At 38.1% G+C, this 21,559-nt stretch overlaps 1 protein-coding gene across 4 annotated transcripts in view; it reads right to left on the bottom strand.

Annotated features, from left to right (window-relative positions):
* LOC135175401 (serine/threonine-protein phosphatase 2A regulatory subunit B'' subunit beta-like) overlaps positions 1-21,559 on the bottom strand; it is a 54,729-nt gene that overhangs the window by 11,550 nt on the left and 21,620 nt on the right. For all 4 annotated transcript variants that reach the window (XM_064143478.1, XM_064143477.1, XM_064143479.1 and 1 more), the window contains 7 exons: positions 11,092-11,277; positions 9,238-9,341; positions 8,124-8,226; positions 7,454-7,528; positions 2,764-2,850; positions 2,209-2,365; positions 256-304 (listed from right to left, as the gene is read on the bottom strand). In XM_064143478.1, coding sequence (XP_063999548.1) covers positions 256-304; positions 2,209-2,365; positions 2,764-2,850; positions 7,454-7,528; positions 8,124-8,226; positions 9,238-9,341; positions 11,092-11,277 — 761 coding nt within the window. The remainder of the gene's footprint in view (positions 1-255; positions 305-2,208; positions 2,366-2,763; positions 2,851-7,453; positions 7,529-8,123; positions 8,227-9,237; positions 9,342-11,091; positions 11,278-21,559) is intronic.

The raw sequence follows: 21,559 nt of genomic DNA, 5'->3' as shown, positions 1-21,559 counted from the left end.
CTGCCAGCTTGGCTAGGAGCTTCTTGTGGCAGACAGTGTCAAAGGCTTCGCTGAAGTCCAAGTAGACTACATCCACAGTCTACCCCACATTCACCAGGCGGGTAACCTGATCATAAAAGGAGACCAGGTTGGTTGAACCTAAAATGCTATATCTTGGCATTCACAGCTCCATTTCAAGGGGAAGAAATTTCTTATCTGGGAATTTCACACAAGCAAATATTAAACTGCATTGAGATCAGCATACAAAGTAGGTACCTTGTAACTGCTCCGGAGAAGATCCGCTCTATCATCCTGCTTGAAATTGCTGTGAAATGAGGTTTAAAATAGTGTCAATTACATACAAGTTATTTTTGCTTTTTATTGTCTAGTGGAAGAGTTTACTGGAACCATCTTAGATGCATGCATCTGTGATAAAGATCAAGTGCAGTGCTCATTAATCCCTTTGAGTCCTCTTGGAGAGGATCACTTTAATAGAGTCTCCAAAGCATTGCTACAACCACCCAGCTTTGAACTCAGACTTGATACAGAAGAAGACTGTATTTACCAGTTTTTTGACAAGTACATCATGTTTTCAAGTGCCATTAGATTTTTATACGACCTTGGCAAAAAGCCAAACCAGAACTGGCACATTCATACATAATAAGCATACCTAACTGATTCTGACACGAGTCTATTTCTGACATGCCTCTGATCCATGCTTCTATTTTGAAACTATTTCAGGGATTTTAGAGACATATCCTTTACAGAGGTAGTGCTTAGTGAAGACATTCAGTTTATCCTGAAGAATTTGGGGATGGTACTCAAAGCAGTACACAATACTGCTTCATATGGGTGGGTTTGACTCAGTGGTCTGTGGATGTCCCTTTCAACCCCCAGCATTCTATAATACTGTTCTCACCAGAGAATTAATCCTCCTCATTCTAGGGCTGCAACACTTTTCAGCATTGCAGAGTTGCTAATAATTAAAGCAAGATGTTAACTATGAATATAGTTCATCTGTTTTATGTACTTATGGTGATGCTATCACCATGTTATTCTGCTCAGGACACCAGTCCCTTCTTAGTATTTATCCCTAGAACTGTAGGTCAGACACCTTGGTTCAGACATATGTGCTGGTGCTCCTTTGTATCTACTTTTGAAACACTGATGTTGTTCAACCTTCTCAATGATATCTACATACTTTAATATTTTCTTACTACATATAAGTGTCTCATCCAGCCTAATTTTAGGCCACTGATGGAATGAAAGGAAGGGATTGATGAAACTAGAGTATCTAATTTTGGCATGCCAAAAATAGAAATTTAAAACTAAAGCTGGGTTATCACATCCATTTAATGCTCCTATTTAGTCTAGTTCTCATCAATCAGCATCTGTTAAGCTTTAAACTGTGTTCCATGGTTTAAAGGATGCAAAATTACACTGCAAGTGGCACTGCATTAGTTCTGCTTCTTTTCTAGAGTGTACTCAGTACAGCAACCACTCAAATGAAAAAAGCTTTCCCTCCTCAGTGTCCTAAAGTGTAGTCATATGTCTGCAGGCAAGTTTTCAGAAGCAGGCCATCAGAATTGTGGTTATTCTTTTTAATGTGGGGCTGATATTCCATAACAACTCTGTGCTGAAGCGAGTTTTCCAGACCTGAAGGGAATACTTCTAAGATGCGAAGGAACATGAAGCATCCAGAAAAAAAACAGCAGTTCCATAGAAACTACAAGAGAATTAGGTGTGCACACAAAACTACAGAATCATAGCCACCCACTGTACACTGTAAATGCAGAAAATGTAAAGCTGTTTGACAGTATTAAAACTAAAGGTCCTGTCACTAAGTGGGCACGAATTTAAAATAAGCAAAAGTATCTGAATGTATGCCTGCTTTTTTCTACCCTTGTGGCAAGTCACAAAGCAATATGGATTGTTTACAAGATGACAACCTAGAACTGCCAAATGCAGCAAATACACCAAGACTTGAAATTCCATTTCCTCTACCTCTTTGCCAAGATCAGAATTCAAATCCAGAATTTCTCTCAGGTTTGGAATTGCTAGGCATAAGGCAGCATCCCACATGACTTGTCTTGCTTTACTTCACTGAGTTGGCAGGATCAGTGATACCAATGGACTTATGAACACTGGCCTTGGCAGTTAACCACTTCCTCAGTTGAAAGTTTACAGGTCATTTAATATACGTAAATAGAGGTACTGCATTTATCATACCGTGATCATTATGTCGAGCTAAATCCTTCCGATCAATATAGAGGTCATGGTCCGTATCCAGCTCCCAGAATTTGCAATAGATAACATAAAAATGTTCATATGAGAAGTACTCTGTCAGCTGGTTAATGTCAGCTTCTTCTTCCAATAATGCCACATTCTATTATCGGAAGGATAAATAGAACACATTGAAGAACTTGTAAGACGTTTGTTGAATGACCTGAGTTTTCATAGCAGTTAGATACTGACTTGGCTATTTCAGTGGAACAATTTTTATCCTCAGAGACAGTGCAAACCATGCAGCATGACAGGAAAGAGCTACACAAAGCTGAAAATGAATGCGTCCACTGAAGAATGAGGAGACCATGATGCTAGACACATAAGCATATATACATAGCTCTCAATAAAAGATGACATGTAAGAAGTAGTGTGACTGAGCCTTCTTTAGTTTTTGGAAGAGGAAGAAGTGCTACTGACATTATTCTCTCCAGCATTTAGTTACTGCAGTTTTTAAACTTCTAGAAATGTCTAGCTTGCAAAATTTTATATATTATGTACCTGCAAAAAGTTGCTTTTCCTGAGCTCATTACAAGTTATTTTCCCAGACCAGGATCTATTTACTGTATAAAATATTCTCTGTATAACCTGCAAAAAAAACAGAAAATGGAAAGGTGATCTTAAGTATGGTAACTAAGCATCTTCTCAAACATTTATCAGAGATCAGCCCAGCTGCATGACACAACTCCACCCCTCCCCTGCTTCTGCTGTTCTTGTTACTTAGCAGGTTTATGCTTCTCTTACACATCATGTTACCAAACCTTTTCTGAATCTATATCTAAATTCACTTTGATAAGTCTTTTTTCAATGCTGTGATACCCATTATCTCTCACAGTAGAGTTGCAGAATGCACGTATGCTATCCAAAATATGCCTATTGGCAATTTCACTTCCTCCCACTCTTCCAGATCTATAAGATACCAACCAATAATCCTATTGATATATCCCATTCCTTCAGATTTAAAGGCCTGTATTTACTACAGTATTTTACTTCATAAATGAAGTTACAGAGATAGAATTGGGACTATTAAAGGATCAGAGAACACAGTGATGTTGCTACTTTGGAAGTCTGCAAACAAAACAAGTCAACTTTTGACAGAAATACTTCCTGCAGGTGCAGATAAAGTGTTTTTCCCTATGTAATTTTATCCTATTTAAAGTTACTTGGAAAAGCCAACCAGTTAGCAATATTAAAAGCAGTATATAAACACCTTCTAACTAAAGGAAAAAAAATATGCAAAGATGACTATCTGTGTCATAGCTGACACTGGAGGCAGAAACAAATCCTTTCAGTTGAATTTGTGAATACCCACCACTTTTGTTCACATCAGTTTTACAACTATGTTATGTGCTATAGGTGATCCTGCTCTGGCAGGGGGGTTGGACTAGATGATCTTTCAAGGTCCCTTCCAGCCTCTGACATTCTGTGATTCTGTTATGTTGGGAACTGGCTGGAAAATGGGGGGCACAAACCCCTAGAAGTGTGTACAATCAAGCCTTGGATGTGAGGTCTGAGTATTGAAGCACAGTAAAACCACAGCCACTGTGCGTGAAGAAGCTCAGAGGAATCTGTCCTTGAGCCTTCTGACAAACAGCATCTGTGGGGCTGTGCGCAAAGCAGGAGGGAATTGGGAGGAATATACAAATTCCAATACTTAGGTGCACTAAAAATGCTTTTGCAGTAACCGCAAGTAGGGAAGATTATACATATTCAAATATTTAGATGTGCCAAATGATAAGGCAAAGTATCACTTGTATGCTGTATGTGTTTTACACTTCTCACCCTAGCTGGAAAGTAGGTGCTTTGTAAGTTGGAGTCTGATGCTCTCAATAAAGAATAGGAGCTTGGATTGCTTAGCTCAAATTGGGCTGTCGCCAGTTCCCGTTCTCTTCCGTGCTGTTGTTTTTGGTGAACTTGTGTCTTTGGTATTGTTTTGTTTAGTTTTCATTCACAAACATGAGGCATTAAAATGTTTCTCTGCTTCTTAACTGAATTCAGTATTCAATTAGTTTGACTGAAGACAATCAGATACACCTTTCACATTCTATTCTGTTCACTACTATCAACAGCAGACTAAAATCTAAACATATGAAATACTGACTGCATAATTGGAGATTGATTATAGCTGCTAACTATCAAGGTTAAATTTTGCATGTATAGCACTCCCTTTGCAATGCCAGCTAAAGAAACCTCATTTCTTTAGGAACCCTTTCCCCCTAAATAAAACCTCCTCCCAGCTGAAGACTTTACTAAGTTTTTATCATTTCAGACTTTAATTGCAGTAAAACAAGAGCTTAAACAAGCCAATAAATTCGAAGTTACAAACAGGAAAGTATCTTAATCATACAGTTTCAAAGCAGAGCTGAAACTGATGCATGCAGCAAGCTCTACAACTTACTTTGAACAGGAACAGTTGGTTCAGTAAGTCCAGAAAGGAGAATAAATTAGCCTACTTCTGAAACTTAATTAGCTTAAGTCTAATTGTGAGTTTAGGGAAGGCCCATTTTTGGCTTATACTACAAAGCAATTTTTTTCAAAAAAGGTTTTGCCTTAGCTTTGCAACTTAATCCATCTGCATGTCATTATCTCATCTGTTATGCATTTAACTGGTCTAAAAATAAACCCCAAATTGAATGTTTGCTCAAGACAACTGGGAACAGACTTAAAAAAATATTCTTCTAAAGGGAATCAAATAATTCTATGATTCAAATTGTCAGTGAATTGCCTTCTTTACTGTGCTGCACAGTGGTTTGCCACAAGGGAGAGAAAATGGTGCAACATAGAGATTACAATTTCAAGAATTCATACTCTGGATATATACATAACATACTTGAAGATTAAATGTAATGTCTCATTTGTCAGGGCAAACATTTCTAATGTATTTCAGCTTGAGCTTGGATGTATCTACATAACCTTACCACTAGACTAACCAACCAATTGACACTGTAGCCTAGTAGACAGAACTGATTGCTTCTGTGGTTGAACAACACTTAGGAGACATTTGTTTCACTGAAGAGATGTATGTAATGTATGTTTGCACACACATGTATGCGAACACACACAGCAGAAGAATGCATCCTTTAGTTTGCAGCTGGAAGTTACCACAAACAGACATTAACTCTTCACTGCAATGCACACAAAATCCTTTAGATAAAGTGTCATGTCTCCAGGTAAAGCCAACTGAAAACAGGCATGAAACATTTTATCTTAAAGAAAATCATCTATACTTATTGCCAGCACTTGCAGGCCAGAATTTTACAAGACTATTGGGCAACAGTTACTCCATCATAAAATAGGACAAGAGTGAGTAGGGAGTCTTTTTGCCATTTCTTGATCATCAGAATAGTATGTGAATCATTCTTGCTCTATTCTAAGCAATACCAGTTTGTTTTGGGGATTTGTTGATTAAACACTTCTTTCTGCTGAAGACTACTCTAGTCTAATAACCAATTAGATTAATCTATTACTAAGACTAGTACTAATTACTATCTATTTACTAGTTTTGTTAGTCAAGTATTGCCAGCGCTGAATTATTCAGTATTGCTAGACTCAGACCCATTTGAATAAGCAGTTCCTTCAAGGTGAAGTAACTGGAAATGGCAGGACTTTATCTTTCCTATGGTCCTTCAGGATGAGCAGCAAGCTCCCACAATTTTAGAGCAGAGCAGGCTTTAGTACAACCCAGAATCCACTAAGAATGAGAACAACTCACAGACAGACCATTTTCTTCAGACACATATCTGACAGGAAAGTTCTGGAAGTTCACATAATCATTACCACAACAAAACCTAGTGTAGCAGGCCATACTAGCAAGTCACTGTAAGATGAGGAGGAACCACAACCAAACACTTTCAAAAAAGCTTTCACCATTTTAGTCTGGGTCACACTATAAACTAGAAAAGAGATAATCAATTCTGCAAGGATTTTTTGGGGAGAATATTCATTAAGCTATTTTTCATGTGCACAAAGAAAGCGAACTGAATGTCATTTTGAAGGATTTTAATGTTTTGATACTTCAGTGGAATCTGCTGTCTAGTCTACAGTTGAGAAAATTTAATGTCACTGATTTTTTTTCCCTTGGGTACAGAAAGAGCACTTCAGTCACATAATCCTAGGAAGACAGAAACAAAACTATTCATGTATGAAATCTGCTAAGAAACAAAAATCCCCAGAGAGGAAAAGTATCGAGCAACTTCAATATTATCATTGTTTTACTTAATACTGGAACATAATCGCATTAATATAGACCTTCCATTCAAAATTTCATTTAATTAATCCCAGAGTAAGGTCAGGATTGTAATGAGTACAGTCTATAGCCACTGTTTAAGATAACAGTCTGCTCTTCATTTGATGCTCATTAACTTAGCCCACATTATTACAATTCAGTGTTTCTCTTTACTTGTATTAAGTTCAGCAATTTCTTATCAGGGTTAAAAAAAATATGACAGTTAGGAAATTGAGTCTTTCTTTGCAAGATTTCTAATGATGTAGAAATGAGATTGACAGCATACTCAACTTTTCTCAAAACAACAAATAGATGTTGACTAATCTTTGTAATTTTGATTGTCCTATTTCACAGTATCACAGTATCATCAGGGTCGGAAGAGACCTCACAGATCATCAAGTCCAACCCTTTACCACAGAGCTCAAGGCTAGACCATGGCACCAAGTGCCACGTCCAATCTTGCCTTGAACAGCTCCAGGGACAGCGACTCCACCACCTCCCCGGGCAGCCCATTCCAGTGTCCAATGACTCTCTCAGTGAAGAACTTTCTCCTCACCTCCAGCCTAAATCTCCCCTGGCGCAGCCTGAGGCTGTGTCCTCTCGTTCTGGCGCTGGCCACCTGAGAGAAGACAGCAACCTCCTCCTGGCCACAACCTCCCCTCAGGTAGTTGTAGACAGCAATAAGGTCACCCCTGAGCCTCCTCTTCTCCAGGCTAAACAATCCCAGCTCCCTCAGCCTCTCCTCGTAGGGCTTGTGCTCAAGGCCTCTCACCAGCCTCGTCACCCTTCTCTGGACACACTCAAGCATCTCAGTGTCCCTCCTAAACTGGAGGGCCCAGAACTGAACACAGTACTCAAGGTGTGGTCTAACCAGTGCAGAGTACAGGGGCAGAATGACCTCCCTGCTGCTGCTGACCACACCATTTAATTGACAATAAAAAGCTTTACCAAATAGAAATCACTTACTGTGGTAATGTACCGAGAATGAAATTCAGATGCTTCTTTTAAAAATGATAGGCCAGGATGACTGTTCACCACATCCTGAAGAAAAAAAAAAGGAATAAACAAAATCCCAAGCATTATTCATTAGTGACTACATAAAACAATTAGCACAGAATAGCACATCTGCTTCCTTAACAAACACGGCTCAACCAAAACAATCATTAATGGAAACTTAATTTACAACATGCTTCATGTAAATAACACTGCTGACTTTTTAAGCATAAAATTATTTTTTAAAGAAGCCAGATAAACAACAGCTTTCCAGTATTTTAGATAGATTGAAGATTTTTGATGTCTGATGTTTTTTGAGAGAGTCTGTATTAGGTTGTGAATTCAAACACCACTTTTCCTTTGCTCTCCAAAGACCCTCCTTGACTGCACTTCAATTGCCTTCCTAATCTGTAAGGATTCTTCAATACACGTGCTATACCTGCAAACAATTTTAAATCCACCTACCCAAAAGGTAGCTCTTCAAGCTCTTCAATGATTAACTGTAAAAGTCACTAACTAGCAACTCAGTGGACTGCACAAAGTGAGTTACATGAAATAGCATCGATAAACTTTAATGAAAACCACATAAAACCATGTTTAGTTAAAAAAAAAATTGCAGGGCTTTGTTTCAGTTGCAATTTACTTGTAAAAAAGGAATGAAGTCTTCTTGCACCAAGTAGTTGCATCCAGGACTCATTAGAAGATGAACAAACTTTGCAGCATCGTCATAGCAGGTCTGAAGTATTCTGAAATTGAAATATTTCCATTTAATACACTACACAGAAAATTACTTGTGCCTCCTTGTATAGGCATCTTAGAGGAAGGCCTATGAAACTGCAACCACAGCATTTAATGCAAAAGCTAATTACAAATCTCAAATTACACTCCAAGGGAACTTATTAAAGTAGTACTGTCTCATACATTTACATTTCAGGAAGTGGATACACCATCTAATTGAGTACATGAAAAGATGGAAAGTTAGAACTGAAGGAGGATGTGCTAGTTTGAAGCTAGCTAGGATGTTTTGGTGAGAAGAACTAGATTATAGGCTGTGAAAAGAAAACAATGGTGATGTCTACTCCCCTCAGAGTTTTGCTGAAGAAGAAATGAAAACATTAGATAACACTCTCGCCATTTTGTCACAGTCTGTCTCGGGCTGCTGGCTGAGCAACATCTTACTCCCTAACCTCACTTTCCATTTGGCCTAATCCACCTTTGCTTCATAACCTCTTGGCTGAGCCTCTATTCTTCTTTAGGACTGGGGTAAGGTTGAGAGGGGCGGTTGAGAGCCCCTCCTGGGGACTCAGGTTTCTGGGAGGGGAGTTGTGTTTCTGTATTATCTTTTACCTTGTATATTTCTGTATATAACTATATGTATCTTTTACCTTGTATATTTCTGTATATAACTATATGTACTGTAAATATCTGCTTGTATATTGTGCTAGCTGTAAATAAATAGCTTCATTTATATTCCCAGAGCCAACTGAGTCTAGCCTGGGAGACAAGGCCATAGCTCACCTTTTCCCCATGAGCAGCCAGTTACTTACCAAATAGTTTTACATGTATAAAGCCCTGTAAATAAAGCTTTGTTTAGGGTTAAAGCGACGATGTAGTCACATTTTTCCAGGTACAAGTTTTCTGTCAATGGTTGTTTATGGGAAAGTGTTTTATTTCCCTTTGCAGACTGGATCTCAGAGCTTAAAATATCACATTTCAATTACCAAAAATGCCATGCTTCTGAAAAGTAATCTACTTACTTCCGCCACATTGCAACAAATTTATGAACTGATACGTATCCTGTTCGTTCACCTCCAGCGCAATAAAACAAAGGACTCTTCCAGTAAAGTGGGCATTCACAGGCCTGGAATGAAAGCATACATCAGGTCAATTTACTGTTTGCTTATCTGAGGGCTCCTCCCTTCTTTATAAATCTTTCAAAAATTAAACTTTACAAGTGTTAAGAAATCATTAAGGCACAGTTGTTGTGATTTCAAACTGTTTCTGAAACCAAGTATACTTCCCCAAATAATTATTTTTAAGCAAGTGCTTTAGGCTGAAATCCAAAAGTGGAAAGCAAAACATAGGACCAGCTTGCAGTGTTCCTAATAGATGAATGCAGTCACATGCCTGCTCTGTCCACACTCCAAGCAGCTGAACAGAGTCCATGCTAATAAGCCCTGCGAAAGGGCTGGATATCTTTAAACTGAGCTCAAGACAGTACAAACAGTTACACAACTTCTAAACTGGAGTAAATATACATTTGCCAGATTCAGAGGATGGCTCAACTCATCTGCATCCTTGCATATGCATGCATGGAACATCTATCCACTTTTAAGTAGTAGGCCAGCCTGCCCTGAGCAGCAATTCCTTGCTTCAGGATACCAAATGGTTACCTCTTCACAATTTCAATGCTCCCACACATACCTATGGTGCTGCTTCTGTGACTGCTGCAGGCACCCTCACTCATAATGGCCAAGTACTTATCTCTCACCTAAACCTGACTATGACTTGGAATAGTCAGAGATGCCAGCATCTCAGAATCTCCTATGAATCTCAGATAAGACTGTGAATACTGCAAGATGTATAAGGTCATTGGTGCAAAAGGACAGTTACTTCTAATGCAATAGTTTAGTACTTAAAAAAAAGGAAGAAAATATAAATTTGATGAATACTGTGCTGAGATTGAGAGACTCTTCCTTGTGCTTCAGGAAGGTGACATTCACCCATGAATTACAGGTGAACTGGACCCTTCCACCTTTCTTACTAAGAGAGAAAGGTCTCTTCTGCCTCTCCCCACTTTTGTGTGGAAAGGAGCTGTGAAAAGCTGAATGATAGGATACCTGCCTAACAGTTAGACTTAACACAGTGACATAAATAAAAAGTTTCTGAAGTCCCAGCTCTGCTATTGTGGAAAGTTTTTGTTTCTACTTTATAGACCCTGAACTTTCAATACAAAGTGACAGGAACGAGAACCTGAGACTCATTACCAAAACCATGTCTTGCAGTGATATTTCAAGCATGGATTCTGCATAACAAAAAGGAAATCTAACTTTAATTGAAATAGCTTATTGTCTGTTACACAGGCAATATTTGCTGCTTTCTGAGCTCAGAGTTTTGTCACTCTGCCACAACTCTGAATTGGCTTTTCAATAATAACTAGGGGGCTTTAAGTCTCAAGCTACCAAACCATTCTGTCTTTCAATGTCTTTACAATGGAGGATCAGAACACTGCTGAATGATCAAAAAAAAGCAAGCAGTGTGGACACCTGAAACCAAAATGTGTGTTAATAGTGCTTTTGTCTTAAGCCCGTTGGTCAACATAGAATGCAGAACATACAATGTGCCCTGCAGTATTTTGTTGGCTTTGCAACTATAAAAATAGTTCAATGTTTGTTCCTTTTAGTGAGTAAAATGTAGGGCCATTTAAGATTTTGGTAACAGAGAGATTTCCCTGAATAAGTGTGCTACCAGAAATGCTGAATATGATGTTTTACCGGTACTACCTTCTAAGTGCTGAAAACACAAAAGGCAAGAAAACAAAGCACACAGAATTCATGTTTTCTTTCCATAGCTGTACGGCACTGAAAGGAGCCAGCCAGCAAGTTTCTCACCTTTGCCACTTTCCCCATGTCTTCTAACGTTGCCCTCTCATTTGGGAATTCAGAGAAAGTTCTCTCAATTTTGGCAATCACAGCATCTATATTCACTTTTTCTTTAGGACATCCTCGAGGAAAATAGAAAGTTGGAATGTTTTGACTAAGCGGCGGTGGCAAAGTTTCTTCCTTCTTTGTCTGAACCTAGATAGACAAATACATATTTGACAGTCAGGTACAATGAAGTCACATTTAGTAGCCATCCTCAGATGACTTGAGTCTCTTGATATGATGTGTTACAACACCTTCAAAAAGATTTGTGCTGATAGGTTGAATAAGCTGTTTGAGAATGAAAACACATTGGAAAAAATCACGAGAATTTCCAAAAACTGTCATTTAGAAGACTTCTTAGGATGTTAAAAGTTCAATAAAAATAATTTCAGACTTCAACACATCAAGCTTCAAGATGAATATACTGGACAGCTTCTTAGAGATACCTGAAATACCTCAGGTTATATTACCAGTTTCAGGAAAAAAACCCTAAACTTTAACTTCTATCTTAACAGGCCATGAAAGAATTTGCTTTTGAAATATTTCCAGTTCTACAGCTTCTAACTTTTGAAATAATCATGACAACTTTGTTACAAACCACAAACCTGTTTATTTTAGTTACAGTGAGGATTTCTTTAATTCCTAAAAAAAATCATAGAATCTACCAGGTTGGAAGAGACCTCCAAGATCATCCAGTCCCACCTATTGCTGCTGACTCATGTTCAGCCTACTATCTACCAGTACCTCTCCAGATCCCTTTCTGCCTGGCTGTTCTCCAGCCTGTAGTGCTGCTTGGAGTTGCTGTCGTCAAAATGTAGAACCCTGCACATAATTGATTTTATAAAGGTAGTAAATGGGGATCAGGGATCCAGGGGGATATTTAGGTACAATACACACAATTATAAGAGCTTAGAAATATGTATCTAGAGAATGTGTGATATACCGTACTACAAAAATAAGTAACTTAAATGTGTTTGGCTTCAGTATAGAAGAATTCAGCTTGCACTTAGTTTCCAAACGAAAGTCCATTAAGGCAGAGTAACAAAGAAAACAAGCAGAGTAACAACAGAGTTATGTGGCAATTCAAAATTAGCAATTAAACATGAATTCTTTCATCCCTAGGCCACTATTCAAATGCAAAAACAAAGCATAGTGCTATATGATGGCTCATCCTAGTGTTAAATGTGGTAAAGATTCTGAATTTAATCTCTAATTTCCAACCAAAATTGGGGGAATAAAACCTCCAATCCCCAAAAACTCCAACCTTCATTTTACTTATCAGTGCCTGTAAAGATACTTAATTTTCCTACCACAATTAAAGTCCTTCCTTAAGTCAGCAAAGGAACTAGATGTTTAAAGATAGCAGATTTTGCTTTGAATGTTTCCAGACCCAGAAAGCCTTCACTGCAATGCTACACATGCTAAAAAAAGCCTGAATTAACCTTTCCCCTGCTCTGCAAGTGAGCCAGCTTTCCCATCTACAGCTGCAGAATTACATCAGAATTACAAGTTCTGTTTCACAGAGGATAAAATTTACCTTCATCTGTGACACCTGGAGTCAGTGTCTGTCACTTCCTAAGAATACTGTAAATTACAACTTTTGGTACCTTGTCATTAATTCAGTGGTCCAGTTAATGAGCCTTCAGCTTAGAACAAGAGTGCCACAGAGCATCAAAAATTCCACTTCTGCAGCAGACTCCCAACTTTTGGAAAGCATAAGTACAAGAAGATTTTATTATCTAAGCAACATTACCACCAGCACTACTACTAATGTATGTAATTGGATTAACACCTTGTTTCATTCCAGAAGCCCAGCACTTTAGCAGAGCCCTAGCAGTTACCCTATGCAAAACCTATTCCTTGGACTGGTACCACAGTGCCAGAAAGCCAGCATGCCTTTGAGCATCAGCAATCCAACCACTTAGGACTTAACAAGACCAAACTGCTATGTTCATTCTAAACAGCAAGGTTATTTTATTTCCTCTTCCCCATTTACAAGATCTGCCTGGATAGCCACTCTCACATGAGCTGCTCACATCACTACCGAAGCAGCAGGAGTTCCAGTTCTGCAGGGAGGTCCCGTGAAGAAAACAGTAAGTGTCAATGCAAGGCTTATTAACGCCCTCTGAATCTTTCAGGTTACATGAAATAAACCAATAAAACCTACTACAGACAAGGCTAGGAAAATTTAAAGTCTCAGACTGAAAAACAAAGTTTCTTTCAAAAGAAAATGTAGGGGCAGAGGGAAGACTAAGCTGGAAAAGGTGCCAAGAGGTGACAAAAGGCTCTCAACAGAACTATCTGTCCATCAGAAGCTTGGTATTTTTTTCAGAAATTACAAATGTCCTACAGATACCTCTGAGTACACAATAAATTATATTCATTAGTCCAGGTTAAAAGCTGTTCTTAAACGCATATGGAGATCCCAGTTCAGGATTTGTGGTAAGACCTATCCTAGTATATGTGATTCCCTTAGGTACTGTTTAAAGGAGTTATATAATGCAATGCCTCTTCAATGTATTTATTTTTAATGTTTTTGTCTGTTTTAAGTATGTTTCAGACCACAATTATGAGGAAGAAGTTAAGCAACAAATGCAGAGCAAGAGACAGACACACAGGTTAAAAAAAAAGTAGTTTTCAAAGATTAAAATGTTATGTTTAAGCATAACTGAATTTGGCATGTTTAGTGTAAAAACATGTAATAGTTAACCTTCAAGACAGTGTATTTATTCAACTCTAACAGCAAGTATAGAATACAAACCTCTCACGGCAAGACAAAACTCTCCTTATATTGAAAGTTGTGGCCCATTTCTACAGGCTGGCATCTCAAAGTTGGTAGAAAAAGAAACTATATAAATGCTTCATTGGCATTATAAAGTGTGTGATTGCTTCACAATCGCTTCTGATAGATTTATTTGGTGCCTACATATAGGCATCTAGTGAGAATACCATCTAGAGCACAAATCAAAATGCCCTTGAGTATTTCACGTGGTATCCAGCAGCCAGCTTTGGAGCACAGGTCTCACTCTCGCTATGCATCTGCCAGGTCAATGTTCTGAGCACAGTAATGCTTCTTAAATGCCACCAGCAACTTGCAATTGGTCAAGTGGTTAATGTCAGTCAACACTGGGATAAGAGCCTGTATCAAAGAAGGAAACAGGTCATAATACACTATAAAATTAGTGTTGCATCTCCTCTCTCTCCAAGAAGGGTGAAGGATTCTTCTTTCAGTTTGAATCCTATCTGATGACCAAAAGGCTCATTGTACAACTGAGGCTGCTCTGCTATATACAGTCTAGTGAAGGAACATGTGATACTAAAAGGTCTCTAAAAGCTTTACAGCTTTCTACAGTTTTAGCAAGTAATTTCTGTAGATGTACATACTGCAGAGCTGATATAAAAAAAGTCAGTTCTGTTACTCCAGGACAACCAAAATGCAGTAATTGTGTGTGAGTAACCTGTTCTAAAAGTAATTATAGTTTTAACCAGTGAATTTCTTCATGAACAAGAATGGCTGGAAGTCTGCTAATACTGAATGTTGGACTGGAAAATCTGCAGCAACAGATTATGGCTTTAACTTAAAAACTTTTAATACTGGTATCAGTAAGCTAAACTGATAAGAGAGATTGTTTTGGTAAGTGCAGACTTCTTCTACAACTTGCCAAGAATAGCACAAACAATTACAGAATTCGAGTTAGAGACATAAGCTGTGTAAGAAGCTTGTAAATAAATCAGATAAGGAGATCTGTGCTACAGTGTTATTAACCTTTGCAATAAGGATATTGTAAAGTCTATAGTCTTATGAAACTGATACTGCAGTTAAAGTATGGGAAGTGAGGATTCCTTGAAAATTCTTTGTTTGTAATAATGCAAAACATCTACACAAAAGAAGAAAACTTTTAATATGTAACAGGTTTTCATTCCTGACATACAGAACCACGAAGACTCCGCTGCTATCCAACACTTACTTGCCTTGACTTCTACAAAGGAGGAAGTTTGTATCTCACTGGAGTCACTGCTCAAAGGGCAAACTTCCCATTTTATTTTGCAACTCACCAGGCGCTTTTCCAAGTATTTTCCAGAACTTGTTTATATTGAAGTGATAAATCCATTATTATAATTACAATGTAGTAACAGATCAGTAAATAAGAGAACATGGACACACCTCTTTCCAAAGACAAAAGTTCAGTCTTCTTGCTAGTCTCCTGTCTACCAACAGAATTGCATTTAGCAGTTTTCTTGGTTCTGAGGAAAACTGAAGATGGTGTGGATTTTAAAGTGAGTTTCCTTTTTTCCTCTCTCAACTGAAAAGAAAGAGCTGATGCTGTGAGAGAGTTGTTCAGCAAAAGTCTGTTTCTGAAAAAAAAGGGAAGGGCTTGCTTGTTCCCAGATATTTTGACTGTACACTTAGTAAAATCTAGATCTACATCTACACATAGAGACTACCAACCAGAAGTACTGAACCCCACATGGGGGTTGCATATGCGGATTCGGATGGAAAGGAATGAAACCTCACTTAAAAAGGACTTCCTGGGGAAGGAAACAAGGCAAATGTGTTTATGAGTATAACATTTAGACAGCTTACTGATTAAGACACAAGCTCATTGAGCTGACTTGGTATCTTCACTGGTTGAACATGACTACAGAAAAAGATACTTTCAGTGAAAAATACTGATGCTTTCCAGTATGTGACAGACATCAGCATTTGTTATGGCTGAAAAATCCCAAATGCATTTAATACATACTGATAGTGTTCACCTCTTGCTCTATTATTTGGCATGAATTTCCATTAAGATGTCCATATTAGAAGTAAGATCAATGGAGTACATAGAACAGGGTCAAGACAACAGGACCAAAAACAATTCTACTTCACCTAAGTTCTTACTAATAAGTGGTACACCACAATCTCAAAAATTGCATTCAATACTGAAAAACGGTATAAAAAGATTTGTGCCCCTTGAAAAGGGCCAAGTTTGGTTCAAATCCCTAGTTGTTGGGGGTTTGTTGGTTTGTTTTTAAACAGGGAATTAAAGAAAGAGAAATGTTGCAATGCTTTCCAAATGTGCAATGCATACATTAATGTAGTTCTTCAACAGATAGTCTTCCATTCTTATATACCACACAATATGTTAATCTTACTTGGGTAAAATGAAGTACATAATAAGCTAAGAGGATTTTCTGCAGAGGTGTGCTATTCAGTCTTTGAAATCCTAACACCCCTGCAACCACCCACATACAATGTTTGTAAGCCACCCAGAAGCAGATGCTTCATGAAGTTCCCCGCTATCTAACAGAAAATGGAAGTGAATACGGAGATTCAAAGGAGAACAGAGTAGCAGTGATGAGACCAAATGCTGATTAGCATATGAACTTGGAAATTCTAAGCTTATGCTATACTTTAGAGCTTATTTTTTAATTTTATTAAAGTCAGTAAGCTATTACAGAATACAATGTGTCCCACAGTCTATCAAAAGTTTTTTCTTACATTCACAAGTACCATTCATCAGCAAGCAGGCTCAAAAGCAGTACCTGACCAGCCTTCCCACCTCGCTGCTTTTTAGCTGTCACTCTAACTGTGACCAATAAAGCCACAGGAACATTTCTTCCTTACCTGACTGTCTATTTGACTGCACAGTGAAACTCAACATTTCCCCCTAGATAAGCAAGTGACAGAATTTATGACAGTTTTACGGAATTTAACTCTTGAAAACACCTGGTAAAAAGATTTTCACTACTATTGTCTAAAAAAAGAGTTCAGTCTCATCTAGAAGAAAGACATTAATTTAGAGAAAACTGTTTCAACACCTTTAATATTTTCTCATGTTGAAATGTCTACAAAAATTTGTTTCAGGACAGGCAAAGTAAACTTCCTGCCAGAACTCCTCTCAGGACCATCTTTAAGAAATACCTCTTCTGTAACACCAGCTCTCTTGATCCTGTGGTAGATACTCAGACTTCCAATCACCTAAACTTAAAGAAATTATGTTTTCCCCTTGCTCTCTGTATGGCCTTTATTAGCCTCTTTCTAGCAAGCTCAAAAGATTTATTAACGCAATAGTTCACCAACTGTACCATTTCCCATTCAGTTTGATTGCTTAATTGTACTTCCCCCCACCCCATGAAAGATAATCCTTTGACATCTTAAAAGCTTTCAAACACTGTTTTTTTTTTTCCAGTCTAGATTGCTCTAAAATCTAGCTGTTACCCTGCAAAACAGTTTGAAAACAGTAAATTAATCTGAAAGCCTATTAACGAAGTTTCACAGCATAGCATAAAGGACGCTGTACTATGTGCACTTTCCCCTGCTCCTGTGTATAGAGCTTACTGACCCATCTGTCAGTATCAGTGAAGCAGTATGGTGAAGCGCCAAGGCCATTAAAAAGCAAAGGTAAAGCCACACCTATTTGTCCTCAACCAGTCTCACAGAGGTGATTCCATTTAGAAGCACCGAGGTTCTGATGCTAAGATAAGGAAGGAAGATTAGAGGAATGCTGTGGCAGTATTGCCTAGGCTTAAAACCATGTGACTCATCTTGCCCAACTTAATTAAAAAATTAAGACTTAACTGAATGAATGATCAAGCTCAGAGATGCCTATAGAATGAAGGTAATCGAAAAACATGTGTCAGGGTATATATATGCATTATGTCTTTCCTCTGGTAATAAACATTTTAGTCCCAGTTGCTTTCTCTGGTCCCAGACTTCAGTTTGCTGTCCTTCAGTCACAGTCTGGCAGCTGGTTTTGGATGTGCCACAGAGACTAATTTTATCATACATGCTCCTCTTTCCTTTCCATATCAAGAGATAAACATCTATTAATTGTAACCCTCATGCAGCTTTAGACAATTTTACTCTTGTTGTTAGTCTTCACTGAGATAATTTCTTGCATCTCTCTTGGTCTGTAGTCACTTAAAACTTGTGTTATGATGAGGGGATGGAAATGCAAAACACAATGCACTTCATGAAGTTCTAGTCATATACCGTTAGAATATAAAAAAAAACACTTTGAACTACATTGTTTCTGATCACTTGCATTAACACAGGGGAGCAGGGTTCAGTGACCAACGCACTCTGTGTTCCAGCTAGCAACTCTGTATTCCCCTTCAATTTCTGACTGGACAAATACGTTGGGGGTCTCTTGCCTGTATGCCAGGCTGCATACACTCTCCTCAGGTTTACGCAGGTTCACTGCTGTTATTGTCATCTTGTTTATGCCTGTTGTTGGCAGTTTACTCTCAAGCTTGTTTCAGTACAGAAGTGTGTGGTTGTTGGGTCATGTGATTCAGTGTAAGTGATGATAAAGTACCCTGAGTTTCTGCAATTGACATGTTACAGCAGGTGACAATTCCATAATCAAATAAAACAATATTCAGTGAAGCTTAGAGTAATAAGTAGTCCAGGATCCTTCTTCATGTTACAATAGTAAAAACAAAATCCAAGGAAGAACCTAAACTTGCACTACAACTTAAGGAAGGAAGGAGGAATACCATGGAGTTTGAAGTAGAGATAAGTGGTCTAAAAATATATTCAATATCTTATTTGCTAAAAGCATAAAACTATCTCTAAGAATGGAATTTTTTTTGTATATTTGGTTTAACTCTATGTCAAACTCATTTTCTTTATAAGTTCATAGTGCAAATGCTGTTATTGTAAATTAAGATACAGTGAATCTAATTTACCTATTCCCTCTTCTGTCCACTAACAACCCGAGTCAGGCAACCCCCTTGCTTCTTTGGCAATGGGTAGCCAAACTACAAATAGAAAACTCAGAAGAGTTAGTTGATTGACATGTTTGTTTTGTTAAAATTATTAAAAAAACCCAAACAAACAACACTCAATATCAAGTTCTGCTGTACTTTTAGTGCAGCAAACTCACTGCTGATGTGGTCGATGTTGAATGTACATATGAACTTCGAAAGCAAAATACCAACTCTTCTAGAGTATCCCTGACTGCAAAGTGACAGGGTAAGAATCTACATATATTTTACAATTCGAGGTTGGAAAATTCAGCTTATTAGCAAACTAGAATTCAGGTCTATTCCATTCCTGACCTACTATTCATATAATAACCCCTGATTGTGAGTGAGAAAAAAAAAGAAATAAAAGAAGAAAGTTGTTTGCTACCTGAAGCTGATTTCTCCCCTTAAGTCTCCAGACAGCAAAGTAAGAATTCAGCTAGTTACTCTAAATTGCATGACAGCTAGGATAACCTCCACATCCAATCTGAGTAGAATTGCTGTGCTATGGGCCATCACTAGATACTCTTGAAAACCTTACAAAATCATAAAGAAATCTTTCAAAAATTTTCAATACTGGCAAAATTATAACTATTTAACTAAGCCATACTGAAACCATCAAATTAAGCCTGAGGAAAAAGCTACTGGAGGCTTAGTATTTCAGCAATTCATACAAACTTTGGTTCATCTACACAAATTTGGTGTAGCATGTGATTTCTTGTGCAGGAGGAGACAGCAGGTAGTGGATATGCAGAAAATGCTTCCATCCAAGACTATGAATTAATTCCATACACACCATAATGCATATTGAAATTAAGAATACATTCAACTAAAAGCATGTGTAAACAGTCATTATGGACAAGTCCAGTTACAAGCCCACTTACAAAAGTAGCACTCAACAAACAAACAAACACAGGAAAGCTTTAAAATGGTCAAAGCCTGATATTGTCTAGTTTGGTGAAAAGTGAACTCTCCATCAGTGATAAATAAGCAACACTTCCCCCATCTCCTCACATGTAGTAATACAGATGCTGCACCAACAGTTCTCTTACTCAACTTCTACAACTCTAGTTTTAGAAATACCATGATTCTTCTGATTTGCAGTTTGGTATAGCTGACACAGACAAACCATGCTGTCCTGCTGGGAACTGGAGGATGCTACTGCAAATGCGTTGTTGTGGTTGAAACACCTCCAAACATGGCTGCATATGCTTGGGGTTGGGTTTTGGTTTTTTTTTTTTTTGCAGTCATATAAAGCTTCAGCACCAGCAAAGTTCCAGCTGTGTAAAATTACAAAGAGTTTAATGATTTATTCAGAAATACCCTGGGGTGAGGATGGAATGGAGGAAGGAAGCAGCAGTTAGTTCTCCCCAAAGCCATAGCATGAAAGACCTTTTCACGTCCATCAGTAACTTGCTTTATTTGCTGACAAAACTGTTACCAAAGACTTTAGAGGTAGGATCCTCTTAACAGTTTGCTGTGGCTGACCACAGAAAATCCTTTTTATCTCCCCCATAGGCCTTGCTAATTTACAAAAAGATATAGATTATAAAATGGAAGAGAAAAAGCCATGATTCTTCAGAAAAACCTACCCTCTGAAAGACAACTTTTACACTTTATAGTAAGACAGATGCAGTATAAAAATATTAGTCACTGGCTGAGTTGTCAAATCACATCCATTTTATGAATTCTGTCAAATCAAGCAACCCAGTCATTAATATATGCAATCTGCCATACAGCTGGAGCTTTCTCAGAAAATACTCATAAGTCATAACTTAAATCAGTGGTCCTGCTCCTCACCAGTATATTGTTCCCCCAGCTGTTTCCAGGAGAGAAGCTGGTAAGCCCCTCCTAGCACATGGTCATTTCGAATGTGCACAGCCAATGGACTGTGCCAGAACTCACTACCCGCAAAGACATGGTGACTGCCTAAACATCATTTTAATGGGGAAAAAAGTGACAGCCAGTTACACCTGAGGCAATTCTAACATTTGTTTACAGAAAACAGGCCTTGTCAGGACAGGCCATCAGTTCAACGTTAAAAAGTAACAAACAGGGCTAAGACAGACATCCACTTAATTCTTCAACTCTGCAATAGCTTCTCATCCTTCCACCTTTACAACAAAACAAGCGTCAATCACTCACTGCAACTGAGTTTAGAAAAAATCCACTCAAGAAAAAAACAAACCAACCTCAACAGGCTCAGCCTTGTTATTGAGTTGCAGAGTCAACAGTTGGACTAAGTATTCTGTTAACTTCTTGTCTGACAAAGCCCCAAAGAATTTTGATTTGGATAGTTGCGAAAACCACCTCACATCCCTCTGATCCTCTAAAAGTTGAAGGATGTGTATTATGAAGACAAGGCAAACTGTTGCAGTCCTTATAACGTGACAAGAACTACCACTGACAGTCATAAGCATACCCTATTAGCAACATTTGTAATTAGAGAGGTATAGGAGGTACACTAAAATTCAGAAAAGGTTAGTGAAACATACTCCAAGGGAAAAATAAATAAATCAGAGCTTTTCAATGATTGAATTGCTGGGTCAAAAAAAAAAAAGTGCAGAGGGAGCTGACATCCAGACTCTTACATCATGCATGCTAGGAAGCTGTAGCAAACCTGTACCATTATGGGTTTTCCACAGAAAGGGCACACACATTTGCATGAATTTATAACAAGCAGATAAAAATAAGCTGAGGG

The sequence above is a fragment of the Pogoniulus pusillus genome, chromosome 5 (genome assembly GCF_015220805.1).
Source record: "Pogoniulus pusillus isolate bPogPus1 chromosome 5, bPogPus1.pri, whole genome shotgun sequence".
Taxonomy (NCBI): Eukaryota; Metazoa; Chordata; class Aves; order Piciformes; family Lybiidae; genus Pogoniulus; species Pogoniulus pusillus.
Note: the sequence above shows the minus strand (reverse complement) of the source record. Positions and strands in the feature narration are given on the sequence as shown.